We start from the raw sequence: 12,908 nt of genomic DNA, 5'->3' as shown, positions 1-12,908 counted from the left end.
GCTAGATAAGTCGGGCTTAAACAATATTAGCTGTGGTAAATCCAGTAACAGTGGGATAACAGGGGCAAATAAGGCGTTCCAGAAGGGGCAAAGGGGCTCCATGCCCTGTGACGCAAGTGGCATCACTGCCTTGCACAATAATTTAAAAACAAAAACGAATAATCAAAATAATACATTATTATATTCAATAATCGATAGCTTACTGCCTATCAATTTAAAAACAACCGAATTATAATACATAAAACTATATATATACACATCAACAATGTTGTATATAACAATATGATATAAACATATAATACCAACAATAAACAAAATAACAAAAGTAAAGGAATATTATAACTGTGCAAAGTTAGTTCATCTCCAGTCTTTATCCTGGCCTGAAGAAACAATTTGCCCCATTAAATCGGAAGAGCGATTTTGACTTTTATCTTTATCCATAATTTTTACATGTGACATATGTTTAATCTGTCAGCACATGAGATAAAAGTATAGTCTACAAGCAGCACATGCTATGAAAGTATAGTCTGTCATTAAGGCATTTGAAGAAAGTATAGTCTGTCAACATGACATCCAATGAAAGTATAGTCTGTCAACAAGAGATGCAATGAAAGTATAGTCTGTCAACAAGACATGCAATGAAAGTATAGTCTGTCAACAAGACATACAATGAAAGTATAGTCTGTCAACAAGACACACAATGAAAGTATAGTCTGTCAACAAGACATACAATGAAAGTATAGTCTGTCAACAAGACATGCGATGAAAGTATAGTCTGTCAACAAGACATGCAATGAAAGTATAGTCTGTCAACAAGACACACAATGAAAGTATAGTCTGCCAACAAGACATGCGATGAAAATATAGTCTGTCAACAAGATACACTATGAAAGTATAGTCTGTCAACAAGACATGCAATGAAAGTATAGTCTGTCAACAAGAAATACAATGAAAGTATAGTCTGTCAACAAGACATGCGATGAAAGTATAGTCTGTCAACAAGACATGCAATGAAAGTATAGTCTGTCAACAAGACATGCAATGAAAGTATAGTCTGTCAACAAGACATGCGATGAAAGTATAGTCTGTCAACAAGACATGCGACGAAAGTATGGCCTGTCAACAATAAATACAATGAAAGTAAAGTCTGTCAACAAGAAATACAATGAAAGTATAGTCTGTCAACAAGATATGCAATGAAAAAATAGTCTGTCAACAAGACATGTGATGAAAGTATAGTTTGTCAACAGCACATACTATGAAAGTGTAGTATGTCAACAAGACAAGCAAGGAAAGAATAGTCCGTCAACAGCACATACAATGAAAGTATAGTCTGTCAACATCACATACTATGAAAGTATAGTCTGTCAACAAGACATGTAATGAAAGTATAGTCTGTCAACAGCACATACTATGAAAGTATAGTCTGTCAACAGCACATATTATGAAAGTATAGTCTGAACACTGAAAACTCACTGAACACTAAGAGCATGTAGATATTAAATGAATATATCAAGGAGCACAGCCTGTAACACACCGGACCACAGGGACATGTTATTATAGATGAATACACAGGGACATGTTATTATAGATGAATACACAGGGACATGTTATTATAGATGAATACACAGGGACATGTTATTATAGATGGATAAGTCAGGTGATCAGTTTAATGTTAAAGATAAAGCATTTGAATCTATATACCATGTCATTTCACCATCTGTTGGATTTACTCGTAAAATCGGCAAACCTGAACCAGGATCAGACTTTTCCAGAGTTTTTAGTATTTTACGTTTTGCTTTTCCAGTAACAAGAACACTGATTTGCTTAGCTCGATTGATCACTGGCAAAGTCAAGGTCATTCGAAACACGGATTTCCAAGTCATTGCAACATATGATTTTAACGACAATGTTGGTTCGTTAGGGAAAAGAGAAGCAGTATGCCCGTCAGCACCAAGACCGAGCACGATATAATCAAACTGTTTATTTGCAATGTGATTTTTGATGGATTGTTCGTATATTGTATTCCCTTTAGACTCTAGGTCACAATTTCTTTTAATCTGAGACACAGGCATAGGATGGATATTATCATCAGGTATAGATATATGCCCATTGGAAAGGAAGTTCTTCAATAAGTGATGGAAGTTTGAATCCTCGCTTTCCCTTGACACACACCGTTCATCAACTTGCCAAATATGGACATGATTCAAAGACACATCAGACAAAAGTGCGGCTAAAATTTGAAAAAGCCTGATAGGTGACTTTCCTCCAGAAAAAGCTATGTGGAATTTTTGTGTATTTTGTTGGGATATTTTTGAAACTATGTCCGTGGCTAATGCTTTATAAAGTGTCTCTGACTCCGCTGTCACAAGTTTTCGACCCAAAAATGAGTTAGGACTAAAACTATCTGAAGCATCTTCTTTTTCAATATTTTTAACGTATTCCAAACTTGATCCAAAAATCTTAAAATCCAACACATTATGTTCGTCTCCATTTTCGTAAATTCTTGGTATTCTTTCAGTGGAATATTTTAAAATGTCTTCCCAGATCTTCCAAGAATCTACAAGATGAGATCCATCAATAAAACTCTCTTTTCTTCCATTAAAGGCATCCTGAATCAGTGAACTGTAGGCATCAATGTCATTAATCGGTACAGCACTGAAAAATTCTGAAAAATCTTTACCATAAATTTGTTTCTTAATTTCTAAATTATGCTCTGTATTGAAACCTTGTGGAAATTCTACAGTTTTGAAATATTTGGAAACCAGAATCATGGGTGATGGCAACCCTCCATGGCCAATGTGAAAAATAATTTGCTGGTTTTGATTCATATTTGGGCAATTGGACACACAAAAAATATTATTTTTGAAAATCACACGAGCATAACTTGTTCTTTCATTTAAACTTTTTCCTGAAACAAAAATAATTGGAACTCCATGCCATTTTGGTGATTCAATGGACAACAATGCTGCAGCAAAAGTTGGCACGAATTCAGCCAAATCTGGTGCTTCATCATTTGATTGGTCCAAATAGTCTTCATATTGTCCAATCAAAACAGACAATGGTGTTTCTATATTTTTCAGCAAATTCTGTTTCTGCTGTGGTATCTTGACACCATTTTCTTCCAATTCCATGGTAACAAGGAGAAGGACCTCCATTAAATGATTTTGAAGAACATCTCTGATGACACCATTATTATTGTAATAGCTAAATCTGCCTAAAACACAAAAACAAATCCATTATTCAGTGTCACACTATTATTCTGGGCCCAAAAGATGTTCAATACATACCCAATTCAGTCACCATATTGGGATTGTAAAATGGTTTTCTAAATTTTTTATGTGTATTGGTAGTATAAATTTGCACTATGACAATTTTTAATCAGACGTCTCTGGCTCTTGCAATTCCACTTAAACCAAGCGTTTTATGATGTCACCTTCGCTAAAGACCTTATGAACACACATGGATATGAAGGTTCAAATTTTGACGGTAAACTGTGAACACTATTACTGATTAGCTCAGCTAAGAAATTTCCCTTTCAGAGACTAAGGTATTAGATTTGAAGACATTTAGAAGTGGAGAGTAGATTTAACAAAAAAAACTAAAAGTGAGTTATACCATAATATACCCCTTGTGTTTTTTGTTATGATTAAGGTATAATTGGTCAAACGGATGGCAAACCTGTTCCTTTAATGTTTCGTACCTTTACAGTCCACTGTCTCTTTTAAAACCACCTCGATTCTCTCCACATGTTTATTATTTAATAACTTTTCTATCTCTGGATTCAGTTGTCTGTATAAAAATAAATAACAAAAAACCTATCAAAGAAAAACAAATATACTTAATACGTAATGAATACATTGAATTTCTCTGATGGATTCATGAACAGGATGTCAAATGGACAAAATAATTCACTGAATGGTATGAGGGTGTCCAACCTCAACTTCTTTCACTCTAAGTCTCTTTTATTTGATAAAGCTCTTGTTGCATGCTGCTCACCCATGTTTCAGATGTAAAACCATCATCAGTACTGGTACGGTGAGTTTGAAATTGGGATAAACTTTCAAATATTATAGATACTAGCTGAAATCTAATGAAGTTACTATAGAAGGAATTTAAGAAATCTACAAGAAGAATAGAATACAGTACATAAGACTCAATTCAAATCTATAGTTAGTAATGTTAAGGTGAAATGAGAATTTACTCATAGAAAGCACCGGCCTGTCTGAAACAAGGACTATTCATTTATAAGTTCTGGATAGCTTAGTAATGTTTTGTTAGTTTTAACAATGGTACCCACTTGTCGTGTGCAAATTCTGGAGATCACATTCTGGAAATCGGTTTGATATCAGTTTCAGTGTGAACACAGCTTATGTTAGCAGATCTCAATCTAGGTGTTTCTTTTCATAATTTTTCCATTTGCACGTTAAAACACAGAACAAAACGTCTAGATCTGCAAAAAACCTTACAAACCTAAATGGAAGAATTTCTCGAACAACAGATTTTCCAAGGTAATGATCGATCCTGTAGATTTCATCCTCTTTAAAATATTTCTCCAAATTTGTCTGGAGCTGAATAGCTGAGTTTGTATCATAGCCGAATGGTTTCTCAAACACAATACGGAAATTGATATTTTCTTCAACTGAATAACAGAACTTGTGGATATTTTCTGCAGTCCTTGTATAAAATTCGGGTGGAATTGAAAGGTAAAATATCACAGTTATAGCTTCATATTTTGTTACACTCCTTGAGTTTTTTAACAACTGTCCTAAATTTTTAAAATCTATTTCAGAAGCTAGTTGAAAATATGACACAAGACTCACAAATTTTTTTTTCTGGTCCACACAATTTTTCTTTTCACAAATGACATTCTTATCTAAAATTTTATTCAACTTTTCAGTAGCTGAATGTTTAGGAGATCGCCCACAACCATAAAAGGTAAAAGTATGATGATCTGAGCTATGTTTCTCATATAGATTAAAGAAACCCTGCCATAGATATTTCTGAGCCAAGTCTCCAGTGCTGCCTAATAGGATAATATCTGTATGTTCTGAATTTATAAATTGGAATGATAGTCCAAAAAAAGTTAATAGAGTTAAATAAACCATTTTTATGGTTACTTTTCTGGTTTTTGTCAAAAAAATTCCTGTTGGAGTTTATCTATCTGAAAAAAATAAATAGAACTATTAAAGATGGGTTTCCTTATTTTTTTAGTGTTGAATTAAGCAAATTTTTTGATTTGTATTTGTTCTTATTGCATATAATTAAGAGTTTTAACCAATCATAAATATCCATGTATGTACAGTCTGGATAAACAAAAAAGACTTTTTGACATTTCTTGATCCGTCACTCATTGGAATCTGCTGGTAATTCTCTTCTGATTTAGCAAACTATGAATTAATTATGGTCATGTGAGACAAACTGGTATTTTTCCAAGAAATTAGAACACCTCTACTTTCTATTCATAATTTCATTTAAGTATTAGCATTTTCATTGTCATAAATGCAAATAAGGGAACCCATCTTTAAAACTATTATATCATATATAATATTATGACAATAAATCATCACATTTGCAAACAATTTTTTTGTGAACCAGTAAAGTTTCAGTTTTGTTATTCTTAGTTACTTCCTTTTACCCATGAGCAGAAAAGATTGGAAAATCAAAACAACAATCTAGTGTCAAATATGCGATTCAGTGACTTGTTTAGGGTCAGATAGGGGTGGCCATATGTTGATCAAGGTCCAGCTGTCTTTATTAGGGCTTTTTTTTAACTTTTAGGTTTCGTTTTTGCTTTCCGGCATTCTCGGTAAATCAGTGCCAGTAGCGAAAGTGAAACTAGAACGGTTCATGACTAACTATCCACTTCGTTGCTATTTCACAAAAATATTATATTTCCTGATCTGATCATTATCTTTGATGCAGTTACTCATATCATCACACATTCATACACTTCAATACAATAAATAATCCGCTTCTGAATATGTATAATTAAATATGCCAACTTACTTATGGAAGCTGACATCTTTGAAAAAAGCTACATTCATTATATTTGCAACAGTTTCGTATAAAGGCTAAAACGATTTATTTTGCTCAAGATAAATGAATTTGCATTCAAAAACATACTGAACTTTGAAGCGAAAGATTTTACGTTCATAACTGTTCGATACATGATCCAATCTTTTAGAAAATGGAAAATATATCAACGAATACGAAACTATCTAAGATATTTTATAGCTCTAAATGAGTGACCTTGAACTTTGAACTGATAGTAAATATAAAGATAAGAATGGCCTCTAAGAAAATTGGAAAGATTCTTTTAAAGAATTCGGCTTTATTTCTGTGTGACATGCAAGAAGGGTTCCGAAAAACGATTCAGTTTTACCCCCAGATTTTGAACGTGTCAAATCGAATGTTGTCGGCTGCTAAGGTTCTAGAGATGCCAGTCATTGTTACAGAGCAGTATCCAAAAGGTTCGTCTGCTTCTGTCTGTCAAAGAAGGTTGCAGTTGGTTGCTTTCAAATCTACTTCACTTTTGCCTGTTCATAACTTACAAACAGGTTTTTCGCATGCGTTTTTCAACCTTGGCTATTTGGCTTTGGTCCTACTGCTTCTTAATCGCGAATTTTGTAGAGTGGTAATCCTGAACTTGGAGGCTTGTCTGTATTTGCCTTTACTGTGAAGATCTGACATTTTTCAACCTTGGTTATTGGGCTGCGGCTCTACATTATGGAGAATCTGATTGGCCTATTGAAGTAGTCAGTATCCTGTCTATTCTGGCCTTAACTATGATGTGATTATGAGACAGATTATGAGACATGTCGGATGTGTTTACTCAGTTTACTCAAATGTGAAAGAAGCCTAACATCTGATCACAGTTCCTTTACTCATTTTCTTAACTTAAGTTGTTTTCTTTTCAGGACTGGGCCCAACAGTTCCTGAATTAGATGTCAGTCCTTATAAAGTTTTCCCGAAGACCAAATTTTCCATGATTTTACCAGAAGTAGAAGAGGAATTGAAGAAAACACCAGGTAGGGGTAATTTTGGTAGGGCAAACAGAAGGTTGGGATGGGGGAGGGGGGTTTTTGGGTCAGACAATGGATAATTTAGTGATCAACTATTGACCTAAGGAAATGGAAAATGGAGTTACATGTCCTACTCATGTGGCTAATGAAGGCAGTGTGCAATGGTGGGAATTTAACTGGGGTTTCTACATTTTGCCATATTCATAAAACAGCTTAAAAAAAACATTTCGAAGTTTGGTTTTTCATGTTTCATGCAAAAGTGTAATGATAAAATTATTCAGATAAACTCTGTATCTCTGTATACATTTTCATAATGTGACGCTATTTAAACTTTGTCTTATACTGGAATAGCTGATCTTTCTTGTATCACAGAGATTTGTAAATGCAGTGATTTTATTAATACAGCCAATCGGAGCTCTCTTACGAAAGTTGGTAAACCAAAAGCCATAATGTTTACTACTTTTAACTTAAGTCTGGGACTCTGATTTTTGTATTCGCTACCGTACAATCCTATTACTGTATTCTGTATTTAAGGTGGCTATAACAGTCAAGGTGTAAGATGAAGTTGGTAATAGTTTGACATTGTGAAGATGGAATGTACACCGTTTTTTTCTGCATATATTTTACTGTAATTGTAGATATAAATACTGTTGTATTGTGTGGTATAGAAACACAAGCCTGTATACAGCAAACTACTCTAGATTTATTAGAACAGGGTTTTAACGTACATGTTATAGTGGATGGATGTTCTTCACGTAGTATGGTAGATAGGTAATTGCTTTGTGTTTATAACTTTACTGGCTGTCAATATGTTTTTCGCCGACTATACTTTCATTGCATGTACTTTTGATAGACTATACTTTCATTGCATGTACTTTTGACAGACTATACTTTTATTGCATGTACTTTTGACAGACTATACTTTTATTGCATGTACTTTTGACAGACTATACTTTTATTGCATGTCTTGTTGACAGACTATACTTTCATTGTATGTCTTGTTGACAGACTATACTTTCAATGCTTGTCTTGTTGACAGACTATTCTTTCAATGCTTGTCTTGTTGACAGACTATACTTTCATTGCATGTCTTGTTGACAGACTATACTTTCATTGCATGTCTTGTTGACAGACTATACTTTCATTGCATGTCTTGTTGACAGACTATACTTTCATTGCATGTACTTTTGACAGACTATACTTTCATTGCATGTACTTTTGACAGACTATACTTTCATTGCATGTACTTTTGACAGACTAAACTTTCATTGCATGTACTTTTGACAGACTAAACTTTCATTGCATGTACTTTTGACAGACTATACTTTATATAAAGTGACATTGATAAGACTCAAGCATTTATTAAAGTGAAGCCACAATTTATCACTGTATACACCATTTTATGACAATAGTTATATAGCAACCTTTGGTAATACTTGTACTGGTTTGATCCAAAACACAAATATGAGCAGTTCACTTTATTTTAGGTAGTGTAAGACTGTAAGTAGTAATGGACAGAATACATTTTAAGGCATCTTTGAAGACCAATAGATAGATTAGCTATTTTATGCATTTGTGAGTCAGGAAGTTTAGTTGAACTGATTAGGCTAATCATCCTAATGGTCCGATGATGTGGTTAAGCGATTAGATTATTCTCATCAAAGATGGCAGCATTTGGAAGTTCAACAATAATAATAATAATAATCAAAATAGATGACTTTCTTTTGTTGTCAAATTGCCAAATCAAAACCAAATCAAATTGGCCGACAAAAACGCCTCTAGCTTGACTATATTCAATTTGTATTTTGTTCTACCCAAAGAAAGCAGACTTCTAATGAGCTATGACCTGGATGAGCACAAATATTTTTGCCCATTAATTAACTCATTAATTTGATATGCATTTTCCAACGTCCATCAACCTAAAATAAGATTCTTTCACGGTCTTCAGTAAAGTGTGGTTTATTCCTTTACAGAATGTTTGCGTTTGACAGAATGAAAGAAGCAGGTGCCTATTTAACAACCTGTGAAAGTATGATGTTAGCCTTATGTCAGGACGCCAAACACCCGAAATTTAAACAGATTCAGAAACTAATTTGGGAGCCTTCCCCTGATAGTGGACTGCTAGCTACCCGAGATAATGGTACACCAGTGTAAGAACCAGATGCCACTCATAATATTTGGTTGATGTAATTTTGTTATATTACAATGGAGACAAATACCAGTTAAACAAATAAATTGTAATCTTATATTAGATTGGAGATAATGATAACCAAATGTAAGGACAAGATGCTAGTTAATATATTGCTGAAACTTGATTTGTTTTATAAATGAAGATGAAAAAAATAGCCAAAAAAAAGAAAGAAACTGAAATTTTTTTGATCTTCTGATAGCTAATTTGTTTGAAAGGGGAAGTTTTTGCCAGCTTCAAATTAAAAATAATTGTCAAAGAATCAGGTCATTCTTCTGATTTATTAATACTCTAAACACTGTAAAAGTTTTTTTTTAATGAATTAATTTAAAATTAATAGAGAAAGCCATCTTTGTTTTATGAATTTTATTTACTAATATTAATAAAATTGTTAAATACAATATTTCTTTTAAACAATAACATTCACTTTAAAGGGATTGTAAAGAGGTTTTCTAAATTTTCTATGTGTATCAGGGACACTTTCAGTCAAACTAATGTGGTTCTTGCATTTCTACTTAAACTGTGCATTTAATGGTGTTACTATTGCAAAGGCCATATATGTAAAAAGTAGCATTTGTGATAATGTGCTTACTTTTAGTGAAATTGCAAGAGCCACAGACATCTGACTGAAAATAAGAATGGGGCCAATTGATGCTATCAGTGTCCCTGATACACATATATAATTTAGAAATGAAATGAATAGAGTTTTACGTCCTACTTTTCTGCACCATGTGTGCTAATGAAGACGGATATAATTTAGCTGTTTACAATCCCTTTAACTCTGTATTTAGACAAATTAAAAGAAATGTGGTTTATTCCTTCTTTAATTATATTATGAGATTCAAGTCTCATTTATAGTAATTTCTACTGAGAAATTCACCACAGAGCAGATTTCAAGGGAAAAAATTTTGATGGAAAGCAGCTTCTACCACACAAACATTGAATAAGTCAAGCTAAGATATTTTTACTTAGACAGATTTCTCTTTAAGTCCTGTCTTGTGTTTTGAAATGTCCTGATTTGGTTAGTTTCGTATTCAAATCACACAGTTGTTGTAGGAAGCCATCATTAGGACACACCTCTCTTTTACTTCTGACCAACCGTAATGCATCTTGAGCTGTCATGTGATGTTTGATCATTAGATATGCTATTACTATGGTGGCTGAACGACTCACACCTTGTACACAATGGACATAAACTCTACCTAAAAACAGACAACATAATTGGAACAATTTAAAGGGATAGTGAAGAGATTTTCTAAAAGTCTTACGTGTATCGGGGACACTGATAGCATCAATTTGTACTATGATTCCAATTTTCAAAAAGGCGGAATTTCAGTATACAGACGTCTGGTTGTAAATTGGAATGGTGCAAATTGATTATATCAGTGTCCCCGATACATATAAATTTTTTTTAGAAAACCTCTTTACAATCCCTTTAAAGATCATTGATTGGCTGAAATGGAAGACCAATTCTGCCTGAGACTCTACAGAATTTTTAGAGATTGTATATAGCAATCACTTTCAACTTTCCTGCCAGTCAGAATCACTTTTACAAGTATCTACAATCTCATAGAAAAGACAAGAAAAGAACTTTCCTAGTTTGAGATTTTTTTGAAAAAAATGATGCGATTTCCTTAAATTTCTAGTACTTCTGAAGACATTTACATATATTCAAGACTAAAATCAACAACCCAAAATGGTTCAAGTGTCCCTTTAAGAGTTGTTTTTTCTATGATTCTATAATGATTTCTATAAATACTCACCGTCTTTCTGTAAAGCATCATGTATAAATTCAGCACAAGAATAGAAATAAAGTGAGAGGTCAAAGTTCATCTGGTCTGTAGCTTCGATACCTTTAAACTGGATATCGTATTTCCTGTACATCACATGATTAGAGTTGACATGATATCTGGTTTTACCCAGCGCTGTGTTTAAAATGTGGGTTATTCTCAGTTTTTTTAACGTTGAAGGACTCTTGGCCACAATTCTACAAAAAATGTTGATATATGGATAAAAATAAAATGATAAAATTCAGCTTAAATTGTAGGAGAACTGTACATTAGATTTTAATTCTGAGAAGAGATACAGATAAGTTTACTAAGGGTCACAGAATTATCAAGGAGAGATTGCTATAGGGTGCCCAATCCTATTGTGTAAATAAATAAGGGGTTCAGGGCAGCCCGTCAAAGAATTCATTGGTGCTGGGGCTCAGATTTTGTATTAAAACAAAGCATATCTTTTTGATTTTCTACAAAGATACTGTTGAATTGAAGGATTTGCTGGGGCTTAATTCTCTCTTGCTGGGGCTTAATTCTCTCTTGCTGGGGCCCGGCCCCACATATCCCACCTTAATGATGGGGATGGCTCAGGAGGAAATCTTTTCCTATAGAAAATGCTAAACAAAGTTTATCTAGGAGAGGGCAAAGCTTGGGGGGTTGGCTTCTCCCCCCAAAAAGAGAGGCTAATGGATGGTATATAACTTACCCCTCTCCTAGCACTATCCCAGGAAAAACTTCATCACAATCTGTACTAGGTAAGAGCACTGGTCCTCCAGTAGAGGCTGTGATTATATTCATTAATTCATCTATAGAACAGGGTGGGACCTCTTCAATTGATTGACAGGCCATTCTATAAATGCCACGCCCCTTTATTTAGAATATGCAGTTATAATATTGTTCCAGTTATTCATTCAAACATTATTCTTTGTTTTTGAGCACCTTTTGATTACTGGTTCCTGAAGAAAAAAATATACTTGTACATAAATACATGGTAATAAGTATGATTTACATAACGACATAAAGTGGTTGTCCTTCCATTTCAAAATCTGTATCAGTTATACCTGAAATCACAAGATTTATTTGATACTTGTATAACCTAGGTTCCAAACTGGGGTACTAATACAGCTCTTTGAGGTGTCTGGAAACCTCATTAAACCTTTCTTGAAATGTATTGTTGCAGGCTTTGATAAAATTATTGGGAATTTTTTAATTTTTTTGCCAAAGTTTCCAAATTTCTCAGTTCTATTAGGTTTTTGTAATTATGTAATCCACACAGCTAAAATGTTGAAATAACTTCCATATATCACAGAAATAACCTTTAATTACATATTTATTCACATATACCGGTACTTCAGAATGTATCATTTCAAAGTTAAATTTTCATTGTCTCGCTCAGAATACAACTAAATTCAACTGTATGCTGAACGAGACAATGGAAATTTAAATTTGAAATGATACATTCTGAAGTATATGTGAATAAATATGTAATCCAAATGAATCACTGCATTAACAATCTTCCATGATACACAAAAGATGACTATTGCAGTCAAAGTATTAGACTCAGATCGTAATAGCTTGACATTGTGAAGGTGTTTGGTATGGACTGCTTTCAATTATCAATGTAAAATTCCAAATGAAATACTCCACTCTGTGATTGGGTTCTTCAAGTTAGCATCTCTATAAAATCCATAAAATACAACAGTTAATGATTTTATCAATTCAATTTATTAACAATATATTCATTTTCAAGCTCATCTTAGCTTAAATAATCAAAACAAAACAAAAACTTAACCTATTGTCTTTGCATTCTCATAGGTAATTTTCAATTTCAATTTTACCCATTATTTTTATCAGGATGGGTATATCAGATTCAAAATAGTTCTTTTAGTCTTAGAATTATTTTACATTGGTGAAAAT

General features: G+C 33.3%; 3 protein-coding genes across 3 annotated transcripts; 1 reads left to right on the top strand and 2 right to left on the bottom strand.

The window, feature by feature from the left end:
- Positions 1–1,664: 1,664 nt before the first annotated feature.
- Positions 1,665–5,108, bottom strand: LOTGIDRAFT_135691 (hypothetical protein; the record flags this gene model as incomplete). The annotated part of the gene is made up of 3 exons (XM_009046366.1): positions 1,665–3,217; positions 3,704–3,792; positions 4,465–5,108. The coding sequence occupies 3 exons, from the start codon at positions 5,106–5,108 to the stop codon at positions 1,665–1,667; spliced, it is 2,286 nt and encodes a 761-aa protein (XP_009044614.1).
- A 1,175-nt stretch (positions 5,109–6,283) lies between these two features.
- LOTGIDRAFT_198478 (hypothetical protein) lies at positions 6,284–9,612 on the top strand. Its single transcript, XM_009046365.1, has 4 exons — positions 6,284–6,473; positions 6,921–7,031; positions 7,664–7,796; positions 8,999–9,612. Exons 1-4 carry the CDS (start codon positions 6,290–6,292, stop codon positions 9,177–9,179), a joined length of 609 nt encoding a protein of 202 aa, XP_009044613.1. The 5' UTR covers positions 6,284–6,289; the 3' UTR covers positions 9,180–9,612.
- A 585-nt stretch (positions 9,613–10,197) lies between these two features.
- LOTGIDRAFT_135743 (hypothetical protein) lies at positions 10,198–11,789 on the bottom strand (the record flags this gene model as incomplete). The annotated part of the gene is made up of 3 exons (XM_009046364.1): positions 10,198–10,411; positions 10,973–11,200; positions 11,698–11,789. 3 exons carry the CDS (start codon positions 11,787–11,789, stop codon positions 10,198–10,200), a joined length of 534 nt encoding a protein of 177 aa, XP_009044612.1.
- Positions 11,790–12,908: the final 1,119 nt, after the last annotated feature.

Source organism: Lottia gigantea, assembly GCF_000327385.1.
Source record: "Lottia gigantea unplaced genomic scaffold LOTGIsca_100, whole genome shotgun sequence".
Taxonomy (NCBI): Eukaryota; Metazoa; Mollusca; class Gastropoda; family Lottiidae; genus Lottia; species Lottia gigantea.
This window is presented reverse-complemented; position numbering and strand designations above follow the sequence as displayed.